The sequence below is a fragment of the Phalacrocorax aristotelis genome, chromosome 1 (assembly GCF_949628215.1).
Source record: "Phalacrocorax aristotelis chromosome 1, bGulAri2.1, whole genome shotgun sequence".
NCBI lineage: Eukaryota > Metazoa > Chordata > Aves > Suliformes > Phalacrocoracidae > Phalacrocorax > Phalacrocorax aristotelis.
Genome location: NC_134276.1, coordinates 163,812,006 through 163,836,343, shown reverse-complemented (window position 1 = coordinate 163,836,343; position 24,338 = coordinate 163,812,006). Strand labels below are relative to the sequence as shown.

At 45.6% G+C, this 24,338-nt stretch overlaps 2 protein-coding genes and 1 non-coding gene across 4 annotated transcripts; 1 reads left to right on the top strand and 2 right to left on the bottom strand.

Moving 5' to 3' along the window:
* Positions 1-41: 41 nt before the first annotated feature.
* On the bottom strand, positions 42-16,429 carry LOC142050215 (heat shock 70 kDa protein 12B-like). 2 transcript variants are annotated; one of them, XM_075078656.1, is made up of 6 exons: positions 16,321-16,429; positions 10,218-10,304; positions 6,944-7,146; positions 4,654-4,878; positions 3,681-3,852; positions 42-2,705 (listed from the first exon to the last, which is right to left on the bottom strand). In XM_075078656.1, exons 3-6 carry the CDS (start codon positions 7,022-7,024, stop codon positions 1,660-1,662), a joined length of 1,524 nt encoding a protein of 507 aa, XP_074934757.1. In that variant the 5' UTR covers positions 7,025-7,146; positions 10,218-10,304; positions 16,321-16,429; the 3' UTR covers positions 42-1,659. The 2 variants fall into 2 exon arrangements, with proteins under 2 accessions (XP_074934757.1, XP_074934748.1); XM_075078647.1 differs by lacking the exons at positions 10,218-10,304; positions 16,321-16,429 and having other exon boundaries at positions 6,944-7,285.
* On the top strand, positions 7,355-15,935 carry LOC142050256 (uncharacterized). The gene is made up of 10 exons (XM_075078732.1): positions 7,355-7,464; positions 7,562-7,661; positions 8,860-8,973; positions 9,410-9,472; positions 10,483-10,569; positions 11,478-11,567; positions 12,045-12,225; positions 12,850-12,954; positions 13,568-13,648; positions 14,770-15,935. The coding sequence occupies exons 2-10, from the start codon at positions 7,564-7,566 to the stop codon at positions 15,019-15,021; spliced, it is 1,071 nt and encodes a 356-aa protein (XP_074934833.1). The 5' UTR covers positions 7,355-7,464; positions 7,562-7,563; the 3' UTR covers positions 15,022-15,935.
* Positions 16,430-24,105: 7,676 nt separating the features above from the next.
* On the bottom strand, positions 24,106-24,254 carry LOC142052211 (U12 minor spliceosomal RNA). The gene has a single exon (XR_012658780.1). It is a non-coding gene; the product is annotated as a U12 minor spliceosomal RNA (small nuclear RNA).
* Between the last annotated feature and the right edge of the window lie 84 nt (positions 24,255-24,338).

Here is a 24,338-nt window from a genome sequence, read left to right as displayed (position 1 = left end):
TGAAGACAAGTGCCATCTGACATGATAGAAATGTACACAGGTTTCTGTTGTGAATACTTTTATTGCACACATAAGATTTTAAAGGTGAAAACAAAGGCAATGTACTCAAAACTGTTCAGCTTCTATACATCATAGGGCATAGTATAGGTACAGCTTATTCCTCTGAATGCTACTTTAATGATTGACAGCATTAAGTACATGGCTAGGAGTAATTCTAACACAGTCATTACAGCTAACAAAGATGTCAGTGCTGAGTTTTCATGCCATGTATGCAGCTAACCAGGTATTTGTGTTGGGACAGGCTCGTGTTCAGCAGGGAAGCTCTTACACCCTTAGTGAAGGGGGGAAAATAAAAACCCTACAAAAAAAACCGAACAAGTGATGCAAAGGTAGTCACCACATCCCACCACCAGACTGGTGCCCAGCCAGTCTGCAAGCAATAGCTACTTTGGAGAAACACACACACACACACACACCCCCCAGTTTTATTGCCAAGTGTGAGGTTACAGGGTAGGAACTACCCTCCTTGGTCAGTTGGGGGTCAGCTGTGCTGGCTGTGTGCTCACCCAGGCCCTTGGTCACCCCACCAGCCCCCTTGCTGCAAGGGCAGAGCGAGAAACAGAGACAGACCTGCCACCATGCGAGCACTGCTCATTTGCTAAAACACTGGTGTGCTGTCAACACCGTTTTTGTTGTAAATCACACAGTAGCATAAGGGCAGCTATAAAGAAAGCTAACTCCACCCCAGACAGACCCAGTATACTGCAGGATCACATCCTCTTCTTGGACAAACTTGGGCTCACACAGGCCACGCTGCTGAATCTGTGCACAGGTGCTGCAGGCAGGAGGCAAAGGAATGAGCTTTAATAGACATGGAAAATATCAAGCCCAAGTCAGAGATGCAGGGAGCAACCACAGCTGGGCAGAGGGGCTCATGCAGTGGCATAAGCACTCTTCATAGCTGTAATGTTACAATCTGGCATTCATATCCGCCCAGTTAGTGAGATCAAAGTACCCAATCGTATAATGGAAACAACTCTCCCACAGGTTTTGGATACAAGCCCCCAGCCTACACTGAGTTACTGCGTCACAGAGTATCTTGACTGGGACAAGATCTCTTTAATTACACACAATCTATATAAGTGATGTTCTGAAGAAAGCTCAAATCCATTGACTGTCACCCCTGGCAGAGTTAAACCTGGACTCCAGATAGAGACCTGATATCAGAGGAAGAGACAATGTAGCTGAAAGAAGACATCAGGCTAAAAGAGATAATTATGGGCTGGTATATGTGGAAGTTAGTCACCAGTCCAGAAGCTTTGTATCAAACACAGGCAGTGTCCAGATGCTTATATTGGTGTTACGGTGTTCAGAGATGCAATGGGGCTAAGTTAGAAAGGCAAGAGATAAAGCAGCTGTCAGATAAACCTGCTGTCAGATACAACAGGAAGAGAGGTGTTGGACTGAAAGGATGGTTGGTGAGGAAAGGAAGAAACCAGAGAATCTGACTAGCAAACTATTACAAACATCTGTGCAAGCAGAAGGCTGGATGATGGACTTTATAGTCCATTTGCCTTCTCTATTTTAGTAGTTATTGCCGCCTTCTAAAGGCATGCTCTCCCTTGAGTTACTGTCCCGGCTGCTTGATGTACCGAGCATTTACACAGCTAAAAAATCTATTACAACTACCCGACTTTGTTTGGAAGTAACATCGGTACATGTGGCTTTAAATTCAGTGAGCCCAAATTTAATATCCAGCTTCAGTTGACGCTTCCTCCCCAGCTTTGTGTCTGGCATTGGCACTGTGCAGGAACCAAGCTGTTCCATTCCTTCCTCATCTACATACTGAGCATCCTGCTTTTCTGTACAATAGAAGGAAAAGCATGCATTTGTTTGATCTGGTTCTGTTGGATGGAAATTATAGTGGGCAATTTCATTTATGTTCACTGACTCCTCCATTCCCACCAATTTCTTGAAGAGATCTGTGCAGTAAATATGGCCATCAGCTTTTGCGACCCTTAGTTTACGCAAGTCATGTATAGCAGCATCAAATTTCTGAGTTACTGCTAAGCCATATGTCTGAGCACTGACTCTTGAGACAACAATGTGTGGATTGACTCCAAATAAAACAGCCCCTTTTGCAATGGCCACTTGGGCCTCCATTGGACAAAGGACACGATACTTCTTGCTAAAGGCCTCCCTGATAGCATCTCTCAAGATGATGCTAGATGCAAAGCCTCCCACAAGCAAAATGTACTGGACCCTAGCCATCTGAGGCTTTTCAAGAATTTTCCTCAAAGTACAAATGATATTTTCAGTACTGTAGTCAAAAAAACTCTTCATTTTCTCATATGTAATCATGATCATCCCATTGCACCACACAGCTCCTTCTACTTTTTCGAAGAAGTGGGAGATGTCCTTCTTGCACTCTGCCACTCTGGTCAAGTTGTAGTAGCAATGTAAGTAGACCGCCTCCCTGACAGCAGAGCATTTCTGTAGACTGAAGTTGTACATCATATGTTGTAACTCGGTTGGGTGGCTCTTAACATATTCTTCCCATACACCATCATCGAATATTTCCTTAAGGAAAGCAGCGAAGTTTTCATCCACTCTGTTGCCTCCCCATCCACCTCCAGTTGCCTTGTGTAACTCCTTCAGGTAATGGTTTTCTTGGATCTCATGTACTGTAATGTCTATTGTGCCACCTACACACACACAGACAAACACAGTTAAGTTAGCTGTTTTCTTTAAAGTACACAAGGTCCTTACTTTCCACTGAATACAATCTTACCTTCTGAACTCCTGGTTCACAAGTTTGCTTTTCTGCTGCTTTCTTTTCTCATCCTCACTCCTATGCTATTGCCTCACACTTCTAGATTTCCTAAATTTACACACTTCCGTTTACAAGCCCGGTCTGTCAAGGTTCCTACAGTAATTGCTGGCTGCTGGCTGCTCTGACTTGCTCCCTGCACAAGCCAATCTCCTTTCTGATCACAAAAGCAGACTGGCCTCCTCACATAGATAGTTGACTCCTGTCTTTTGATATACAAGCTCTGAGTGAAGATGAGCAGTGGTGGTGAGACTCTCAGGAACTTGTGGTCCTCTTGATGCCTTTTCAGTATTTGTTCACTATCACCAGACTGATCTTGGCAGGTAATTCATGTCACACCAAAAAAAACTCACACAGAAAAACAGAGAAATTACTAAGAAGTGCTCCATCAAATATTCTTAATGATTTGCTCTACAGGGCTTGCTAGCTAATCCCTTTGGTCAGTTCACTGGGCACTGCACTTGCTCCTATAGAGGAGGCTGTGAGCTCAGGCTATACAACAGCACGTGGGTGCGCATCGGTGGCTGACTCTGGGACACAGTGCAGACCAGTCTGGCATGATGGCAGGAGTTCTTGCTGTGATTGTCTGGCCTGAAGTGCATGACGGCATGAGATGCTCAGTGACTTCCATTTGCCACGGATGAGACCTTTAGCAGTCCTGTTCTCTCCTCCCATTTTTCTGCCTGCCCATGGGATCTCATTAAGTGAGAAATAAAAATAAAAATGCCATGACAAGCACAGCAGTGGAGTCCAAGCTCTGGTACTGCACTGCAGACCTTTGAGGACACTGTGAAAAAGCCATGCTCTGCACACAGCAAAGATGACACCTGTTAAATTGGGAAAATTTTACCTCCACAGTCAACAACAATATACTGGATCCCAGGGGACTCTTCAAACTTCTTCTTGTCACTGCTGTCTGTGATAAACCCTTCCTGTGGAAGCTGTCTGCACCAGACTGATGCAGCTTCTGGCTCCAGGGCAATAATCAACTTCTCAGAAATCATGTCAGAGATGAGGCCTGCCTAAAATCACAAAAGGGAGGTGTCAGTTCAGTGAAAGGTGGCAAGATCACCGCTGCATGAACACCACCTGCTAGGGAGGCTGTTCTCACCCCAGGAGCCCAAGCTGGGGTGGTGGTTCTTGCACCACCGATCTCCGTGGGATTCATTTCTGCATGGCAGTTGAGGGAAAGGGCAGAGCAGTTGTTACTGCCAATTTGAGACATCCTCTCTCCCACTGCCCCCAGCGTGGGAGATTTCCTGACATACTGAAATTTGAAATACAGGTTGTTTAAATGTTGAAGAGTTCCTCTGCCTTGATGGGTAAAGAATCTCCAAAGATAATTTGCAGAAGTGGTTGGTTTGTTGGCTTATCGTTGTTTGGGTGGGTTGGTTTGTTGTTGGCATGGTTTATTCAGCCTGGAGAAGAGGAGACTGAGGGGAGACCTCATCATGGTCTACAGCTTCCTCACAAGGGGAGGAGGAGGGCCAGACTCTGATCTCTTCTCTCTGGTGACCAGTGATGGGACCCGAGGGAATGGCAGGAAGATGTGCCGGGGAGGTTTAGGCTGGATATTAGGAAAAGGTTCGTTCACCCAGAGGGTGGTGGAACACTGCAACAGGCTCCCCAGGGAGGCAGTCACAGCACCAAGCCTGACAATATTCAAGAAGCACTTGGACAACACCCTCAGAGACATGGTGTGAATTTTGGGGTTGTCCTGTGCAGGGACAGGAGTTGGACTTAATGATCCTTGTGGGTCCCTTCCAACTCCAGACATTCTATGATTCTATGATTCTATGAAGTGGGATAACCCCTGCTTTTACCTCTTTTGCCGCCAGACGCATGAACTGCCTGGCAGCAGCACTCCATATGGCTGGGACAGTAACGACCCAGGTGATCTCCTCCTGGCCACAGATGGTTTGGAAAGAGGCCTCTTGGATGGTCTTCAGGGCATGTTCCTTCAGGTAGCGCAGGCTTTCAGAAAAGACCATCAGGGCAGGAAGCATCTTTCCATTGCTGGCTTCCAGTTCCATGGCAGAAGTGACTTTCTACAAAAGAAGAGACATGGGGTCAGACATGGCAGCCTCAGGAAGAGACCTGTCCCCTTCGCATTGAGCACCGCACAACATATGGCACAGAAGGAGGTCCTGTCTCCAAACCTGAGTAAATTCCTAGCAATGGCTTCAGTATTGTGGCAAACTGCAGCCTTATTGACACAGGTGAGCTACTAAACAGCTTACCCAGAACATCTGTGATTCAATAGGTGAAATACCAATGTGGTTGATAAGTCAGCTGTTTCTCCTGGGCCAAACTTTGTTAAGACCCTGCAGGTACTCCTGAACAGCCAGTGGGGAGAACTGTACTTTCTATGTGACACCAGCATACATTTCCCAGGTGTTCATATAGAGACTTTAGACCTTTCTGGCTGCACCTATACTTCTATGTATGGCATTAACAAAATGATATGCTGGACAAACATGTAGACAAAGAACCCTGTGGTCTGACACAATTTCTCTACAATGTGTCCTCTTGGCTTATGCATTCCCCTGAGTGTGTCCTGAGGCAGGTGGCTGCTGTGACACTTTGTAGTCTCTCCTGGGAGATGAAAACTCCCTCCATCAGACCCTGATTGCCTGCTCTGTCTAGAAATAGTGGGAATTGTTGCCTGTATCCAAAGAAGTTTCAGGATCTAGCCTTCACTACGCTGCGCTTCTCTTTGTTTTGCTTCAGCAGCTACCGAAATGGCCCTAAATTACAGGGATTATCAGATGGATAACCAGCTCCATTAACTTGAGATCCTTTACAGCCAATAGAGAAAAACATACAGGTCCAGATGCTGCCCAGCTTAAATAACACACAACCAGTAAAGGTGCGGTGAATCCTCTTCTGCAGGTGCAGCCGCTTAAGAGAAAGGGAATCTATGTTCATTTTTACTTACAATCTCATCTCCTGTCACTGTTCATGGCTCAGTTAGGAGACGTTGATATAAAGAAGCTGTCATCCTCCATGGACACTTTCCATGGAGATTTGGAAATAACTACTTATGTGTCTGGGAACTGGTGTTCCCCTTTCTTGTCTCTGAGTCCTTCTAATGGTTGCCCAGAGACGTTTTGGAATCTCCATCCTTGCAGATATTAAAAATCTAGCTGGACAATAGTCCTGGGCAACCATGTATAGGTGGCTTTGCTTGAGTAGGGAAGTCGTAGCAGATGACCTCCATAGGTCCCTTCCAACCATAACTGTTCTGTGATTCTGTAATAAAATTTCCCTTAAACATTTTCTTCTTGAGTGCAGAGAAATGGGTTTGAACTAAAACCTCTCTCCAGTCCCCTCTGAAAGTCAGTGAGAACCTGCCACTCCACAGGTGACACTGTGGCAGACCACGTTATTCCCAGCTTTCCCAGGGAGAGAAGTCTTCACAGAGGCCTCCCACCTACTGCCTCCCCACCGCATCCAGGTCAGCACTCATTGCTTAGCACTGGAACATGCCAAAGAGCAGACATGAGACTTTTTCTGGGGATGGCCCTATGATCTGGGTTATTCCAGACCCTGGAGCACAGACAAGGAGGCCCTAAGGTAGCCTAATGTTTGGCTGAATAAGCAAACCCAGAAAAAGCTGCGAAAAATTCTGAACTAGCACAGAGCCTTCAGAGAGAAATGACAGCCACTACACGCTTGAAGGACAGCTAGCCACCCTTAAATTGGCTTCAGCACACCATTTCAGGGGAGGGAGAGACAAACTAGAGGGAAGTATATAACATGGTGATCCTGAGGTTGCCCACCTCCTTTGAATTGCAGGAAGCTTCACTTGTTCCTGTCGAGGACCGAGGGCAGCTTTTCATTAAGAACAAGCACTTGGCTTCACCAAGGTGTGCAGTCAGGTTTTACTGTCTTTAGACAATGAACAGAATCATAAAGGAAGGGCCTGTGAAGCTTTTGGCTAATTAAGAAAATAAATAATTTCTTCTTCAGTTCGTCAAAATGCCCTTTGATTTCCCTTCGTTCATCCTTATCAGCCAGATTTACTCAGCCCTCTTCACCAATTCCTCTAACCCCCACCTCTCAAATAAATTAATAGCTCTGACTCCCAATAGCAGTAACTGTTCCACCTACTGTGTTGTACAGCTTCATCTTGAAGTTCTGGAAGAAGTACCAGTTGTCAGCTTCACTGGAGGGCAAGCTCTTGTACTTCATCACAGCATCATAGCCAAACTTCCTGAACTCCTTCTTCCGGTTGAACAAGATGCACGTCGGTGTCTTCGGGGTCTTGAGCCCATGCTCTGTTCCCCAGTAAACCTGGCGGATTTGGTCTGTACCTGAAGCAAGGGAGAAACAGTACCCGCTGTAGGATGTGCCAAAATCTATAGCAACAACAAAGACTGAATCGTTGGCCATGGCCACTGGCAGTGCAGAGGAGTGCAGCTCAGAGAGCTATAGAGGAGTAAACAGATGGGACTGCGGTGAAACTGAAACTGCTCTGGCTGATATTGCATGGTGAAGCCACCCCCCCACATTTTTATTGGCTGGAGAGAGGTATGACTCTAGATACTGTGCAAAGAAATGGTTCATTTTCCTGTAAAAAGATAGGGCTTCTTACTAGTATTTATAGCAGAAAAACCCCTTTGTGAAAGCAGGTAAGTGCCTGACACTTCCAGTAGCTTCCTGCGCTCCTGGCAGCACAGTCCCCTCTGCTGCCACTCATTTCTGCGAACATTTTCTGCTGCTGTAAAGGCATGAATACACCCGAGTTTTCTTCTTACGGCAGAACGGGGCCATTTGAAGGACCATGTAAGGATGTTGACCCTAGAGAGGTGACTGCAGAAGGCAGCAGGTATGTTGCACAGAGGGTGTCTCTGGCTAAACTTACCAAGTTTAACCTTAGTAGGTCTGAATATTTCTACAGAGTTCCTCGGGGTATTACAACGAGGGACTGCAAACATTTCCTGACTGTGAAGTATTTCAGTAAAAGCTCTGTTTTCTACTTCCTATCCTTCCTGTCCACCACAGGGATGATTCATGTCCTCAAGTTCAGCTCAAGTTCAGCTCCAAAGGGTGAGGCAGATATTAAATGGGTGTGAGAGGAAGGAAATTGGAAAGAACGGTATAAATAGTGTAAAAGATCCTGGACTTCAGGGACTCAGTCTCTGTGCTCATCAGTTTTGCAGGGAAAGGCTGACTTAATTGCTGATTTTATACTGGATTTTTGAGCTTAAAGAGAAAAAAAATGTCCTCAGTGAAAGACTAGAAAAGAAATTATTTAACTGAAAAGGAATCCATCCAAGTAAACAAATGCAAAATCCATTTCAGCGGGAGGGGAGAGAGGCCGTGCTGGGAGAAAGGGGCAGGACTGTCCCTTGCAGCAGCCGTGCAGACTTGGATCAGCATAAACTGATGGTGAAGCCTCATAGTTAGGCTTTCTCTGATGTTGCCTTGCTGCAGGAAGGAGCTTGCCATCTGCTCCACCTGTATCCAAGCTGCAGGAACACCTCAACCTGGGATTGTCTTTGAAGTAATAGTTGATGTTTGGGATTCTCATAAGGAAATAGGGCAGAGCAGTTGTAGAAATGAAAATTACCTTTAGAACACATAGCTTTGTTCTCCTCTATTAAAAAAAAAAACTACATCCATACATTGCAAAGTTGATTTCAGCAGAACAGCCACTGCATTTGCTGTTACCCACACTCCCCAGGTCTGGGTTGAGTTTGTTTTTCAGGAGTTGTCCCTGTATCCTGCCCACTTCATCCAGCCCAAATGATGACTCAGATAACCTATGTTTTACAAAACCTGGCCTGTGCAGTCCTCTGAATTGTGCCAGGCATCACCTGGGCGATTTGGCTCACTTGTGCCAAAACTGCATCCAGGAGGGTACTGGGCCATCACGTGCACTGGAGTCTAGCTTTGGTCTTTTCAGTAGGGTGGATGTAGCCATGGAGCCTCTGCTTATGGGGCAGTCTTTTATAGGGTACCTGTTTAGAGTATGTGATTTTTTCCCCCTTCCTTTTAAGAATTCCATTTTCTTTTCTCCTCAGACAAATATCTGACTCCCTGTGGCAACCATCAGCCTATGGAGACAAGATTTCAAGGCTAGAGGCATCATATCAAGATATCGAAAAAAGGCTGGTACAGCTGGAAAAAGAAATAAGGTGAGTCTGGTGACCAGAAATTACACCATTTAACATGGCCCCTGGTGATCAGCTGAAGCTGGTGTATGTTATTACAAATAAGCCAGACACAAGAGGGGCTCTGAGTTAGCACCAAATTTTGTCTGGGTTATATTGGGAACCCAAAGCCCATTTACAGAGGCTGTTTGATCTGCATCATATAACATGCAGATCTTACACTTTCAGAGTATTTTATTTGCACTGTTGGCACTGACCCATAAAATCACAAACCACCTACCTGGCAAAGCACAGCCTTCAGATGTTTTGGTATCCAGATTTTTTTTTCCCTCTATGGGCTGATCAGGAACTGGAGGGAGGAAGCTTAGCTTGTGCATTCCTTAGGACTTTAACAGATACTTGCCTACTGACTGTAATGTGTTTTATTATTTCTTTCTTCCCCTGATGGACTGACGGACAGCAACAACAGAGCTTGGTCTGACACTGTTGATACTCGACTACAGTCTCTGGAGGGTTGCCGCTGGTAATGCAATTCTTTATATTAAGAATATATATAAGAGGGGAAAAATCATAAATGTTTCTGTGGCTGTAACTGAAACATAGTTGAGCCTTGGTTATCACAGCTCTGTCCTGCAGGGCAGACCAAATTGTCTCTCCTGTTTGACTGCATTGTCATGGCCAGGCATGAGCAGGTTTGTCTTGGAGCGCAGATGAGGGCACGTGCCCAGAACACAGAACACGAAATCATGTTATGTTATGAGATGAAGAGCTGCCTTAACAACAGCAGCTCTCAAGATAAAGGCACCTGGCCTAATATGAAAGGGAAGTGGTAAAAGCAGCTCTGAGGACACTTTGAGTAGGTGTGCAGAGGCAGTCCTGGGTTTTCATTGTGAAAACTGCCCTCTTATGAGCTAGGCAGGCACTGAGGGAAGGCATAGTGGCTGGGATACTGGCAAGAAGAAGGGAAGCTGTTAATCGGGAGGAAAGAAAAAGAAATAACAGCCTAAATAATAGCATCTTGGGGATAAAATGCCAACATAAGTAATTCTCAATGTCTAAGGCCAGGAGTGAACAAACTTCAAATAGTATAGCTGGATTTTCATACCCTTCCTGAACAGCTTTGTGGAGAACAGGCTTTCCTGTTGGGATTTCCTTGAAGACAGGCTGTGATATTTTAAAGTTTCTGATGATGGCTGGAGTATCTGTGGGGTGATGAAGGGTTGGCAGGTGTGCAGTCACACGTAGCCTGGTAGTGGCAGAATACTCACACTTCCTGAAACCTTGGAGCTTTCTTCCAGAGTGGCTCCATTTTGAGACTTGGGCTGCTGTAAGGCAAAGGTTCCCAGACACTGGACCTAGAGGCAAATGATGACCAAGCTCAGTCACTTGTGTCTCTGAGTTTGTTTACCTAATTACAGAAAGCTGTCAGGAAAGCCGTCTAGATACAGATTACACCTCCCAAATTCAGGTCCTCATTCTTTGTTTGTTCCCAGTTCTGTCTGCTTAACATAGATTGTTTTCTTCCATCTCTAGGCAGTATGCTGCATCTAATCAATACGAGATGCAGGAGACCAGCAACCCTGATCCTCCTGACCAGGAGGGACACAGGAGCTATGAGGAGTGAGTACCGGGTTTTTCTGAACTTTCTCTTCTCAGTATTGTTCTTTCACCCACAGCCAGTCACCTTCCTCCACTATGCATCTACCACTTCCAAGGTTAGACAAGCTCCAAACACAACATTTCTGTGTGCAGTAATGGAGGTAATGTAACTGACAGAGCAGAAACTTGATGGGATAATTCACAAGATCAGAATATTAACACAAGATGGTACGGCTTACTCTGAAGGGAGGGGAAAGAAACACGGGACAAGAGGTCTCCTTTATATTAGGGCTGCATGTACTTGTTCTGGGATCTGTAATACAGACGACACAATCTCTAAAAGCCTCTGGTGAATGATAAAAAGCAAAAAATCTCCAGCACTTTTAGGGTGTGAGTATGCAATCGACCTACGGTAATGGTGTAGGAAGGGCTTTTTTAAGCTTTAGTAGTGTCACCTAAAGAGCAGGCATTGGAAACGGGAAAATTTCACACACTGGAGGAATAGAAGGCTGCTATTATGCAGACATCTGTGGAGAAAAGAAGCCAGGAGAACAGAACTCTCTGGAGGGTTTGGGATGTTTGGTGATAATGTTTTGATGTTAATGATGGAGGAAACAACTAGAGGAAAGATGAAAGTAAGATTCTAACAAGTGGAGAACACTTGTGTTTTCTTCAAGCCTTCAACCTCTGATCCTCACAACCCCACCTCCCTTTCTTTGGATGTAAATAGTTTTCCCCTTGATTTGAGCATGAATCCTAGGTGGGGTTTTCAGGGAGGTTGTTACATCCCCTGGACTTTTTCCGGGGTGCTCTGCACTTTCCCATCTCACATTTTTGCTGCAATTCAGACTATTCAATAGGGGCGAGTCCACTGTTGTCCCAGTGTCCAAGTACAAATAAAGAGATGTCACAAAATAAATCTGTTTCAGAGCATTTCATGAAGGTATCACCCAAAAAGAGCTTCAGGGGAAAGAGGAATATAAGAAGCTGAAAGAGAAGAACAAAGAGCTAGAGGCAAGGTAAGGTATTTGTCCGAATTTCTGATGCAATGTGTGTTTCTACACTGAAAAGCCACATACTTATTACTTCCTCTAGTCCTTAGGGACTCTTTGTTCCTTAACAGACAGCCTAGACACCTTCTCCCGACATTTTCAACCTGCCAGCATCAATTTGTAACTGATTTCTGGAAAATGGCGTGGGTTGTTCTGGAAAGGGAAGGAGATATTCCCAGGCGAACATGTTAATAAATCAGCCTACAATGACATAGCCCAAATGCTGCTCTTTGACCAGATTCCACTGTGACCGTGCAAAACTGAGCTGCGAAAGCACTAGTTCCCACAAGAAAGCTGCATGCCAGCTATATAATATAGTTGAGAAGTGCATTGTAGAAAACATAGGATTCATGAAATAGATTCATAACATGCTGTAAAATAGTTACACTTATTCATTGTTTCATCTTGTCTTAGCTAAGTTTTTTATTATCCTTCCTGACCTAGAAACAAAGGGCTCTTGTCTAAAGTCATGGGCATGCACAAGCACTCTGAGAACATGAATGACCCTTCACGTTTGTCTGCTGTGCTACATATGTATGAGATGCTCAGGCTACGTGACTGGGAAAGATTGAGGAGTTCCACAGTTTCCTGTTTGACATATAAGAGTGGCAGCAGCATAATTAAGGTTTGTTCATGTCCATTTTCTCAGTCTGACTCTTATCAGATCAATATGGTGTAGCCAGTATAGCAGGCTTTGAGTACTAGTATTTCTGTATCAGACACAGTTGGGGACTGTTTGGGTCTCTGATTTTCCAGTCCAGCAGGGCCTGCGTATTGCTGTTGAGAGCAAACTGATGGCGACCTCCTTCCTCCTGCCTTTCATTCAAATCCCAGTCCCATACCTCACCCATGTTAGGCACAAGTGGGAAAATATAGCCCAGTTTCTTTATGGTTAATGCTTTAAATACTAGATTGGAGACCTCATTCTGATGTCTGACTCACTGATCTGATGCTGGGGGGATCTGAAGGAAAATACCAAAATGGTACACGTTAAAGGATGAGACTGAGATGAGGCCATTACTAGCATTGGTTGTGATGGTGAGGCCCCACAGATGCTGAAGAACGGGCTTCAACATGCAAACAGCTCAATGGAACAGTTTATTTCCCAGGTATTGAAGACATATTTCAATCAGTTAGTGGCCCTACAGTTTACTCTAATGCAGATGTGGTTTCAGCACATGCTTTACACAGTGCACCTCTTGTTTCAATGTGATTGCTGCTGTAATCAGTTGTTGTCTTTGCACTGCAGAAGCTCTTTGATGCCTGTGAGAAAGATATAGAGAAGAGAACAAATAACATAACTGAAGTTCTTGAAATTTCACCTTTGAATGACGCTATGATCAACAGCCAACAGGTACTTCATGTTTCTGTGTAAATGGACAGAAGTTGCCCAGGGAAGTGGTTGAGTCTCCATCCCTGGAGGTATTTAAAAGAAGGGTAGACGTGGTGCTTGAGGATATGGTTTAGTGGTGGACTTGGCAGTGATAGATTAGTGGTTGGACTCAATGATCTTAAGGGTCTTTTCCAACCTTAATGATTCTACGATTCTATGATTCTATGTCCCAGGGAGTGGGATAAAAGGGTCATCTGCGTCTGCCATTCATTTAGAACTTAGCTTCTGCTAGGGACACTGCTCAAAATATATTGGCAATGACAGTGGGGATAACTTATGAGCTGAGAGGGATGGGGGTGTGGAAAACTGAGCTCCAGCAACCTTTCTGTGTCCTGCAATTCAGACATACGCTGCAGGTCTGAACTGTCCAGCTGGCGAGGTGCATATACAAGTGCAGAAAGCATTTTCCAGCCCTGTGTTACTTTCACAGAACCTTCCTTCAAAGCTTGAAATGGGCAGCTTCTCCATTGCCTACCGACATGATATGAGAAACAAAAATTCCCAATGCTCAGGGACCGCACTGCTGGCCATACTACATGCTAACAGTCTGCTTTGTACTGTGCTTGGTTTGTAGGAGATGGTGCAACAGATAAGGAATCTCTTCAGATATTCCTACTCCCAAAACCACTCAGAGTTTTACAGCAAAATTGTCATGGTGAGTAAAGATACAGCCCAGGAATAGGGGCTGTGGTTCAATTTTCCGGTATGTCTGTGCACCTTGGTATTCAAAAAAAAAGGGAGGTCTCCCTTCTGCTTGGGGTTGTTTTCCACTTGTGGTGAGGGTCTTCCAGCCCATTTACTCCCAAATACTCCCACAGGCATGCACAGAGGTATGTGTAACCTTGTAAGGGAGATACAAAGCTGCAGCAGGAACAGTGGGGAATGGCAGGACAGGAAGGGCAGTGCCCTCACCAGCAAGGGCACAGTCCTACCAGTCTCAAGCAAGGTGCAAAGAGCAGGGGCTGGTGGTGGTCATCAGGGTCAGCCACAGACCAGTGATCACTGGGCAAACCCACAGCGACCAGGCAGGTCAAGACCAATCTGGGAAGCCGGTGGGTGGGTCAGCGTCAGCAAGGCTGAACACAGGCATCCCAACATCACAGCTCAGGCAAGCAACCAGCCACCACTGAGCTTGAATCAGCTCCTGGGCCAAGTGCTGGAGGGTCTGTGGGTAGAGATGAGGCTTCTCATAACTCTTTCACACACCACCCTTTCTGCCAGCTTAGCTGTTTTTGCAGCAGTCAAATCCAAGGTTACGTGGCCATGCTATATCAGAGCTGACCCTGAATACAAGCAGCCAAACCCCTGAGGAGGCAGGGGAAAGCTTGCAGAGACTGTTGGTGTGCACAGAGCCCTGAGACTTGCTATCCAAATGGACTACAATCTAGTGCCTTTTTTTCTGGAAAATATATATATGTGTCATATAGATCAGATATATATGTGAAACTTGCAAAGAGCAGCTTCCTCCTTTTGCAGTTTGCTGGGCCTTTCTGAAAGCTCAGCCTTATCAAGCTCTTTGCAGATCTCTCTATGAGAAAACAGGGACAGTTACTGGATGCTGGAACAGTCCAGAAGCCAGGACTTAGTAAACAAAAGAACCTTTAAAGTGACCCCCTGCCTGTCCCACTCGAACAATACCATCAGCTTTGACAAATGAAGTTCTTCAGTGCTTACTTCATGTGGGGCAACTGCACAGAACAAGAGCAGGGAAGCAATGTAACATTACATCAACATAACATTACAAAGCTTTGAAAACTGTTCTCACTTCATTTTCAGCAAGCTGGCGTTGACCCAAAAACTACCTTTCAAAACCAGTTTGTACTGAACTGCTGCAAAATGTACTGTTTGCTGCTTCTTCAGGACCCACCAGTTACAGCTGTGTGGAACTTACAGGAAAGCCCAAGGCAATATTTAGAGCACGTGGACAAGAAAGGCCAGGAGCACTGGAGAAAACCAGCATTTCTGTGGCCCATAATGAAATGTGGGGAACAAGTCATTGTGAAAGGTGTAGTCTGGGATGAAAAGTAGCATGACTTCAGAGTGAAGCCACTCACTTATATAACCACAAGAAAGTGAAACAGCTGCTGCGCAATATGCTGCTTTTCTTTCTCCCATGAAGTGCCCGCTTTTCAAAGCTAGTAAGTTAGATGCTCCTGTCTTGGGACACCTAGAATAAATCATTATTTACAGACATGTATTAAAAATTGAAGATGTTTGCCTCAGCAGCATGCATACATTTTATATAACATTTGTTCCTTGCTGTCTCTAAACAGCATTTGTGTGGAAAGTTCTACCCTACCTTACCTGCCCTTCACAAATGCTTATGACATTGTCAGAAAACAGCTGAGATCTCAGCCACGCTATGGCTGGCACTTGCCTCCTCACCAACAGCCTGTGATAGGAACAACGCTTTGCAGGAACAGCAGTGGTATCACTGCCCTCCCCCTGCATCTAGAGCAGATACACAAACTGCAGGCTCATGCTTTCTACTTATGAATAAGCAGCAAGAACAAAGATGGCCTCTTGGGAAACAGGCATCCTTCTTGGGTAAAAATGTACTTGGCTGAGAAAGAGATCAAGGCACTAAGAGACAAGGCTCACAAAGGCTACAACGGACTCTCAGAAGACAAGTGTGTGCTGGTACGTGTACCCAGCCACAGGCACTGAGACCCACTCTTATATGCCAAAAGGCCACTTGTGTCTGCAAAAATGCCACCTGCCTGTTAGTACTCAGCTGCTTTCCCACGTCCATACAATTTACGGCTCCATAGTCCTTCAGCTACACATGTGCCACAGCTCTTGATCAAATTGATTGACTCTAAAAGTTGTATGTCACAGCGTAAGGGGATGCAGTGAGGCAAATGCATGCTTATGTGCTCACATGACAAAACACTGAGTGAGAATCTTGAGATTTGCCAAATAAAAGACACTGTAAATCCTGCTGTGTGCCTCCAAAGTCCTTTCCTCCAGTTCTGCTTTCTAGTCCAGCAGTTTCCTTGGCTGCACTAACTCCCCAGCAGTTTCTTGAGGGCTCCCAGAGAGAAAGGCAAATTTCTGTGCAGCTCTCTGCAAGAAAATTGCTCTGCTTCTCTCAGGAATCCACTATTCTGAGAGCATTTTGCAGGTCACTGCCAACATGAGCTGGGATCCAGGTATGTGCAAGAAAATTGCCTTTTAGAAAACCAGAGTATTCTGAGAAACGGGCTGTAAAGGCCTTGACTGGAAATATTTATTAAGGAATAGAGCAGGTGAATTAAAATTACATATGTGGCATATTTCCTACAACTTCTGCAAAAAGAAAGAACCACAATACTTAGTTTTTCATACCTTGTAAGGTGTTGCAGACTAAGGTGAGCAGCACATTGACATTTCATCTTCAACAGGCTTTAGAAAGTAAAGGTGAGGGAAGTTGCCTGGTACCAGCAAGTGGGAGCTTCAGCATGACCCTGCGTCAAATGCCATGTGATTATATAGGTGCAATAGTACATATATGGCAAGCTGCCATGGTCTATTTGTTACCTGCTTAGAAATTTTGTTAGCCCAGTTTTTAAGACCCTGTGGCTCTTTGAGTCAGTCTAGTCCTGTTCTGTGGATCAGTTTTATCTCTGAAGCTCATTGCTTCTGCAGCTTCTCATGTGCGCTTTTCCTTTGATTTTCTTTCCTTAACATCTCTTTTGCTGGCTTTAGGCTAAAACACTCAAGTTACAAAAAGCTGATTTAAAAGCCTTCAGAACACTACAAGCACTGCTGCATCTTTGCTAGTAGGCTTCACACACACTCCCTAGCCTCTCTTAAGAGCAGGAGCAGACTTTTTGCTCTGTCTGTACAGCACCTAGCAGAATCCAGAAAACTTGGCCTCTGAGGTACTGCTGATCTTTTCCCTGATACATATGCTCAGCTGATCTCAAAGGGCCAACAATTTCCCTCTCCTTGCAAAAGGTGTCATTTGGCCTAGAGTGAATGGGCTGCCTCTTTCCTGCGCAGCTACACGATTTTTAACCGCTCACAACAGACCAGGTACTTCATCCACTAGCAGCAAAGGTCCACTGATTGCCACAAAGTGTCTCTGTGTACGAAGTTTCCCTCTTGCCAGGCTCTCACATCTCCTGGTGCAAAGGATAACATCTAGCCCATGATTCGACGCAGCCTCTTTTCCCAGTTCTTGATGTTTGAGGGTGAGATTTCACCTGGACTGAACATCCAGTGCACTGGTGTGGTGAGTTAGGCCACACATTTGATGTGGGTTGCATTCCTTAAAACACTCCTACCAGCAAAGCGAGATGCCCGATTTGAGTATCAAATGTCCCAGCTGTTTCTAAGCACTACGGAGCAATCAACAAAACAACATTCTTCTAGAAATGTTGCTGGGGATCATGGCTGTGGCTGCTACTGCGCTGTCCTGAGATAGCCTGAAGCCTCTGAACAAGAACAGGTTGAGTCACACAGATACATCTTGCCTTCCTCCATGTTGTACAGGATGCAATCATGAAATAACCCAGAGTTGTCTTCCCTTCCTTCTTTGGCTCTATATCATCATTAAGAGGCTTGGAGAAATGCTACTGCTACTCCTGAAACGTTGTTCTCCCATAGCTTCTTCCACCCTCTACTTCTTGGGGACAAACAGACTCTTCCACTGCCTGAGAAGTGTATTGTATTTCCCACCACCTTCTCCCCCTCGTCCCCTCCCTTTTCATCAGTCAACACACCCATTCAAGAGCCTCCCCTCACTTGGTCTTATTTGCTATTTAAACCAAGCTAAGACAGTTCTGACCTAAACTTTGTTCAAATCTCAGTGGAGACCCTTTCCCTGGTCATAGATTCTTCATCCAGAAGAAGGGGGGCAAGTCTACCCATATCTCTACACCTTACACCTCACAGATGGATGGCAATTGGTGGAGTCAAAGTTTGCTCATCCCTGCCAGAGACAACATCTACTGCCAATCAAGAGCTCCATACAAATGAATTCACATAGCCAGGAGGGTTAGATCTTCCACCTGGTGTCCGGAAAGGATTCCTCTGTGTTACACTATCATCCTACCAGTGACACAGTATTATCCCTGGAGCTGAGGCACAATGGCTTCTCTTCAACTCTGTAGGATGCCACTAGCTTCTATCTCAGCCCTTCAGACTTTGGTGGGAGATCTGTCTGTCTGCTCCCACCAAAGACCCAGCCCAGGTGTTCTCTTCCTTTCTGCTCTCCCCACTGTCCAGAGAAGGAGAAAGAGCCTGTTCCCAGTGGAATTTAAAAATATCACCCATATCCTGATAGAGGCATTGGCTAAAACATCAGCAGCACGCTCAGTGCTCCACTTCTGTCACCCAACACTACAACTTGTCTAAGAAAACAGTTTTTCTAGTACCCTCACTGAAGTGAGTGAGGTAAAGGTTAGACCATACCACTGACACATAGTCCTAAAGAATAGCAGAAACAATGCAACAGGCTGTGGCCTTCCCCAGCTTCTGAGGTGCTCCTGAGAGCGCTCTCTTCAGGCCACTGCACAGACCTGGTTATTCACTTTACATGCTAGTAAACTGCAAGGCCAGCTGGGACAGGTAAATGGGAATGATTCTGAGTTTGGCTTCTGCTGCCTCTCCTGCACAAGTCTGTCACAATTCTGACTCTGACAATATGATCCTGCTTTTTGCTTCCTGTGCTCTGCAGCAGCAATATCCCATAATTTCAGTGACCATCAGTGCTTCTGGTGAACTCATCTTAGACTGCCTTAGCTAAGTAATTTGGAAGACACACAGGCGTCTGAGGTCTCAATCTTGTGCATAGCTGGCATCTGTTGCTCCATAACCTAAAAAGCCCCAATTTCTGGAGAGTAGGATATCTTCTGTCAGAGGATAAGTATGCCAGCAGTTATAATCCATGGATATCTGCTTAGCTGTTAGCTGTGTCTTGATCTTTTCTCTCTCTGTGATGTACTTTCATTTATTTCACACATGCAGGACGCTTTGGTGACAGAACGGATGGCTTGGTGAGCCAGGAGGTTTGCTTCCTGTCCCTCAGTCCCTTACTTTCTAACAGCTGCAAAGGACCAGGGTTCAAGGGTTCGGATATGTGGAGAGAGAAAGTGCAAACGCATACTTTGGCTCTGAGGAAGTCTCCTGCCCATTGCAAGAAACCAACAGGACCAGCACACAGGAGGCTCAGCTCTTGGAAGAAGGAGCAAGCCAGCCTTGTGATTACCCAGTGGACCCCACTTAGATCATCAGAAGTACCTGGTCAGTGCTGTTAGGAGTGCCCTTAGGGTCTCAGATTTATTTTTTTGGGGGGTGTAAAAAGTCAATTTGATAATAATGAAACCTACAGGTCCTGCAAGACAGACATCCTCCCTTCGTTATCCCAGAGACAATACTTCTATTTGCACTATGTCCCATCAAGAATGTTTTGGGTAGACTTTGATGTTGTTAAAATGCTTGTCTTCTATTTCTTTTATTCCCCTCCAGTCACCTTGCAATCTTACTGGCATTAACTAGGAGGCAAGTGATCTGAGGATCAGTGCTGAGATCTTTCATAGCTGAAGCTGAGATGTTTCAAGCATTTTAGTTTTCTGCAAGGGCTTGTCTTGGGATGCTGAAACCAAATTCTCACAACACGGGATAACGGACTGGGAGACTGTTCATCCATGAGCAAGAGAAATGAATGGATTGACGTTTCTTTTCTTCTCCCATTTGCCTCCCCCACCCAAATGCACACAAACCAAAGGATCAAAATTATAAACTGGGTGAGCAGAGGCAACAGTGGTTTAGAAACTGAAGAGTATTAAAGCTCCTCTTTTCAGACTGGTTTGGATTACATTCTTGACCATATACTCTGAGGATAGCTATTTGGAGCAGGGACCAATTTTCCTAAATGTTTTTAATATCCTAAACAACATATTGCTTAATTCTTATTGTTTTCTTTCACTTCAGCTGTGAATCAAGGCTGCGCTTTCAAGCCTGGAGTATAAGCCCTTGTCGGTCATGGAGTCTAATATTAATAAAAAGTAGACTTTGAGTGTGCAAATATCAATCAAAAGAAGAAAGTTACCTCTGGTTATCAAGAGAACTTGTACTTCTCCAGGGGCAGGCAGCGCATGTGGATAATGTAACTGAGCATGTCTCCATTCAGGGAATTCATGGCAGACTGGTGGGATGCTTCCTGCTTGGTGGGCAGCTGCTGCAGGCACTGACAGTGGGTGCTGGTAACTGGAAACAACTAAGAGGGTGCAAACACCGTCAAGTGAAAAAAGGCCCGCAATTATGGCCAGGGAACTACCGTAAGGTGAGAAGGGTCCCATCTACAACTAGACTGTAGAATAAATATTCACCAAAAAGAACCCCCAACCCACTATGGTTTAAATGATGAACAACCAATAACCAACAGGTTATCAAGAACAAATATGGTCTTTTCCCAGCTTCTAAAAAATGAAATGGGTGGTGGGTATCTGTGTTATGGGAGGTATCTCCATGCAGAAATTCCTCTTCTCAGACACACCAGTACACCCGAGATTCAGGATACAGCCTTTTACGTCTGTCCTAACTGAGGGGCACCTTATCTTCTCTGACAGTTCTTCAATTTGCCAAGCTTGTTTGGGAACCTCATTCCATTTCCTACCATTCCTGTAGCCCACCACAAAGGATTTAAAATCTAGGCTAAAAGGAAAATTGTATTTAGCTCAAGAGCATAGTCTGAACATTACTAAAGAAATCAAAAGGGTTGCTGGTTGCAGAAATGTCAACTGAAACTGAAAGTAAAAGAACAGCACTAGAAAGCAAAACTAGCTTTCCTTTAGGTGTGTCGAGTAACTCACCACATAATTTTGAAAAACATAAGCTTAAGCAGTAAGAAAGCTTGGAATTTAAAAATACTTAGTGAGAGGCTCACAGTAGCAGTGCCAGTGTTTGATGCCAGGACGAACGCATTACCATGACTGGCTGTCCGATACATGGGCAGCGTACAAGGAAGCGAGCGCATGCCTCCCCTGGCCGGGCAGGACAAGTGAACGCCCTGGCAGCCAACAGCCAGGCTCCAAGAATTGGCCTGTCCTGCTGCAACACCCACCTCGAACTCGGACAAAAAAGCAACACCACCACAACAGGCCCTGTTCTTTTCTGGGTTACATCCAACACAAATAACTGAGGTGCTCCAGTGAAGAAATTAGAAGAGAAAATGTCCAGTTCTATGTATTTGCTAATAATTTAAAATTTTACCACAATAAGAATATCCCATCATTTCTGCAATTGTTTAAGTCCAAGCTAAATCCCAAATTGGTCTTTTTTTCTCTTTCTGTTCTTATTTTTAAAAATGAAAATTGTTCTTGTAGGAAATATGCATCTTAATAAATAATTAACAGAGTAACAAAAATCTCAGTTTATAGACATAAACGAGAAATACAGCTCAAACAGAACTCAGGTTAACCAACTTTTCTGGCATAACCTTCAAAAATGTTAATGTCTTTATGTCTTTGATCTGAACAAAAAAGGAATATATAAGTCAGGAGATTACTGTTGTAATTATTAGGATTCTACTTATTGTACAAAACCTGACATAGAAAAGTTACTGCTACAGCAGCTAATTCCCCCTTGAGTTTTATTACAAAATTGTTTAATCGTTTTCATACAAAATGTTTCTGTGTCAAGGTAACGATTATCGTGATGGTATTCATGCAATCAAGGAGGAGTGTACTGCCTACATACTAAATTTGTAATAGTTTTGTTATAATTAATGGAGAAGAATTAAGGTTTCTAATAGCTTAGATGGTTAGAAGCTTTCCTAACTGAAGTTAGCTGGAAAGGTTATTTGGCTTTGATACATGGGGCATGTGGGTTTCTGTCCTTTGAAGAGGAAGGAAACACACCTAACACTGCGGTCGGTCATCATGACAGATGGACTTTATCTGGACTGAGTAAGGATGTGGTCTTGCTCTACAGCAACTTATCAGACATTTTCTCTGGCCATGTCGTTCTGCTTTTAGCTGCTTCATGTGCCTCTGTAAGACTCAATGGGGCAACATTGTAAATTGGACACTGTGCCACGTACTATCCCAAGGTTAATATGATGTCCTTCGCATAATTTCCTAATTAGTATTTTAAGAAGGAAATTGGTGTGAAGCAGGGAAACAGTCTCCGCTGCTCTGACTTCTGTGCCCTGGGTCTCAGCTGACAAGGGAGATGTGCTCAAGAAATCCACCTCGGAAAAAGGAAGGGCGGGCCTGAAAGTTTCCCAGCGCTTTTGGACAAGGACCTCCTTGCAGGGAACCCCTGTGCTCAGAAAGGTCTCTTTGCTGCTGCTTACACCTTCTCTCCCTCTCCCAGCCACGAGAAAGGAAGCAGAGGCTCAGGGATGATCCCTGAGCAAACATTTGACTTCACATTCACAGCTGTGAGGAGGAACTGGGAGACCTATGAAAGCTGAGCTGCAGCTTGTCATGTTTCACAGGAAAAGTAAAACAATCATAAAGAGAGGGAATGGAAGATCCTGAGGTTTAAACCCTTCCTTCCCACAAAAGCACAGCTCATGCCCCCCTAACCAGCCTCCCACCAGGAATTCCGTGTGGGATGGGAAATCCCTGCAGAGGGAAGGGAGCTTCACTGAATGAATGGGTGAGCAGACCTGGACTCTTCACCTGGAGAGAAGATGACTTAGAGGATGACAGGTGGAAGAGGCAGGGTAGGAGCTACACATGCACTCTCCACCTTCAGTTGCAAGAACTAGGCTAATGGAAACATAACAAACAGGAGGACACGGCTCACCATGCAGCAGTATGGACATGTTGTACTCCTTGTCATAGGGCATTGTGGCTGCACAAGTATCACTGAGGTCAGTCAGCACCTGGACAGGTGTCTGGAAGAGCCCTCTATTGGGTGTCCTTGCAGGTGGGAAACAGGGTATGGGGTAGATGGCCCTCTGGTCTGGAACCACTTGGCCTGCTCTTATACTCACAAAAATTTGCTCCAAGAAATGTTGCCTATTAGTTTTGCAACAGCAGGCTTTAAAGTTGTCACACATCATCCACCCCACCACCTCAGTTTGATCAACTATCTCAAAGCTGCAGGAAGACAGTGGAACAGGACCAAAAGGGCATTATTATGTGTACATTATTGTGTACCCTGATTTGATAGCGTTGAAGTCAAGTGCCAGTGGACAACTAAGCAGTGACCTGTCATCACTGCTGGTACGACTGTGGGCTCATGAAGGCTTGAAACGTTCTTGCGAGAAAATCTGTGCCGTGGGATCCTGAGCTCACGTGGCTGTGAGCAGACACCTCCACTGTGCCTGCCTCCTCTGCACTCATCCCCAGCCCTCACAGGCAGTTCCCGCACTGCTCAAGGCCAAAAGCTTCTTCCGAGGACCTTCCCCGCAATCCTGCGTGGAATGTGCGCAGGCCAGCAGCTCCACAGCGACGTGTGCTGGGGTGCCTCAGGGTCACCAGAACTCAGGGTGTTGTGGTGGGGAGATGGTAGGAAGCGAACGATGAGGGTGCGGAGGGGAACCACGCAGCCGATCCTCCCAACAGGTGCCAGGGGAGAGACAGAGCCAAGGGCAGAAGCAAAACCCTGCGTTTCGGCAACGTGCCTTCCAATGACAGGAAGAAACCCTGGGGCTACAGGGCCCTGGAGGGTATGCTGTGCTGCAAAGGGCGTTGTGAGGGAGGCCCAGCAGCACCCGGGCCTGCGGTGAAACCCAGAGCCACCGCCCCACAGGTACGGATGCCACAGCCAGTGAGTCAGGACAGGGCAGGAGGTGCCGCTGGAAAAGCACTGGAAAGCTCACGTCCGCCCGAGCCTGTGCAGGGAGGCTCTGCCCTTCCACCGGGAGGTGTGGTTTTTCTTTGCCTGATTTTAAACAGCACGGCTCCTCACACAAAAAGCATAAAAAAATGAAATAACTTCCTGCAGACAGATGAAACGTCCGGAAGGCTTTGGTGATCTATTTCCCAGCCTCGTGAAGACCCTTAGCGCAGTCTCAGACAGGCCGCGATACACATAAACTGGAGGCAAGAAACGACGGGTTATAACGCAGTAGTTATAAGTTCATCGTCACAAGCTGCCGGCTGTCGACCCAAGCGCTGCAGCACCGCGCCTCCACCCCAGTCTGTCGTTATGACGCACGTCACGGAAGTCCGGGCAGATCACGTCACCCGGGCATCCCGCGAAGTAAGCGGGCCACCCGGGGGCGACCTGTACCCGCGCAAAAATTCCTCTCACATTAGCAGTGAGGACCCGGGCGTCACCCCGGGTCGTTATTTTCCTTACTCATAAGTTTAAGGCATACCGGACTCGTTCCCGCCCCGTCAGAAGAACCGTATGCGTTATCTCCCGAGGTCAGGGCGAGCAGCTCCCTGCGCCACATTGCA

What these genes read in the sequence shown, in the direction of transcription:
- LOC142050256 (XM_075078732.1), top strand. Translation starts at nt 7,564, where the DNA reads ATGAATACACCCGAGTTTTCTTCTTACGGCAGAACGGGGCCATTTGAA. An exon ending in GGACACAGGAGCTATGAGGA is followed by an intron (nt 10,570 to 11,477) that starts GTGAGTACCGGG and finishes AATCTGTTTCAG; the next exon opens with AGCATTTCATGAAGGTATCA. An exon ending in AACAAAGAGCTAGAGGCAAG is followed by an intron (nt 11,568 to 12,044) that starts GTAAGGTATTTG and finishes TTCCTGACCTAG; the next exon opens with AAACAAAGGGCTCTTGTCTA.
- LOC142050215 (XM_075078647.1), bottom strand. Translation starts at nt 7,225, where the DNA reads ATGGCCAACGATTCAGTCTTTGTTGTTGCTATAGATTTTGGCACATCC. An exon ending in AGATGAAGCTGTACAACACA is followed by an intron (nt 4,879 to 6,943) that starts GTAGGTGGAACA and finishes CTTCTTTTGTAG; the next exon opens with AAAGTCACTTCTGCCATGGA. An exon ending in TGCGTCTGGCGGCAAAAGAG is followed by an intron (nt 3,853 to 4,653) that starts GTAAAAGCAGGG and finishes TTGTGATTTTAG; the next exon opens with GCAGGCCTCATCTCTGACAT.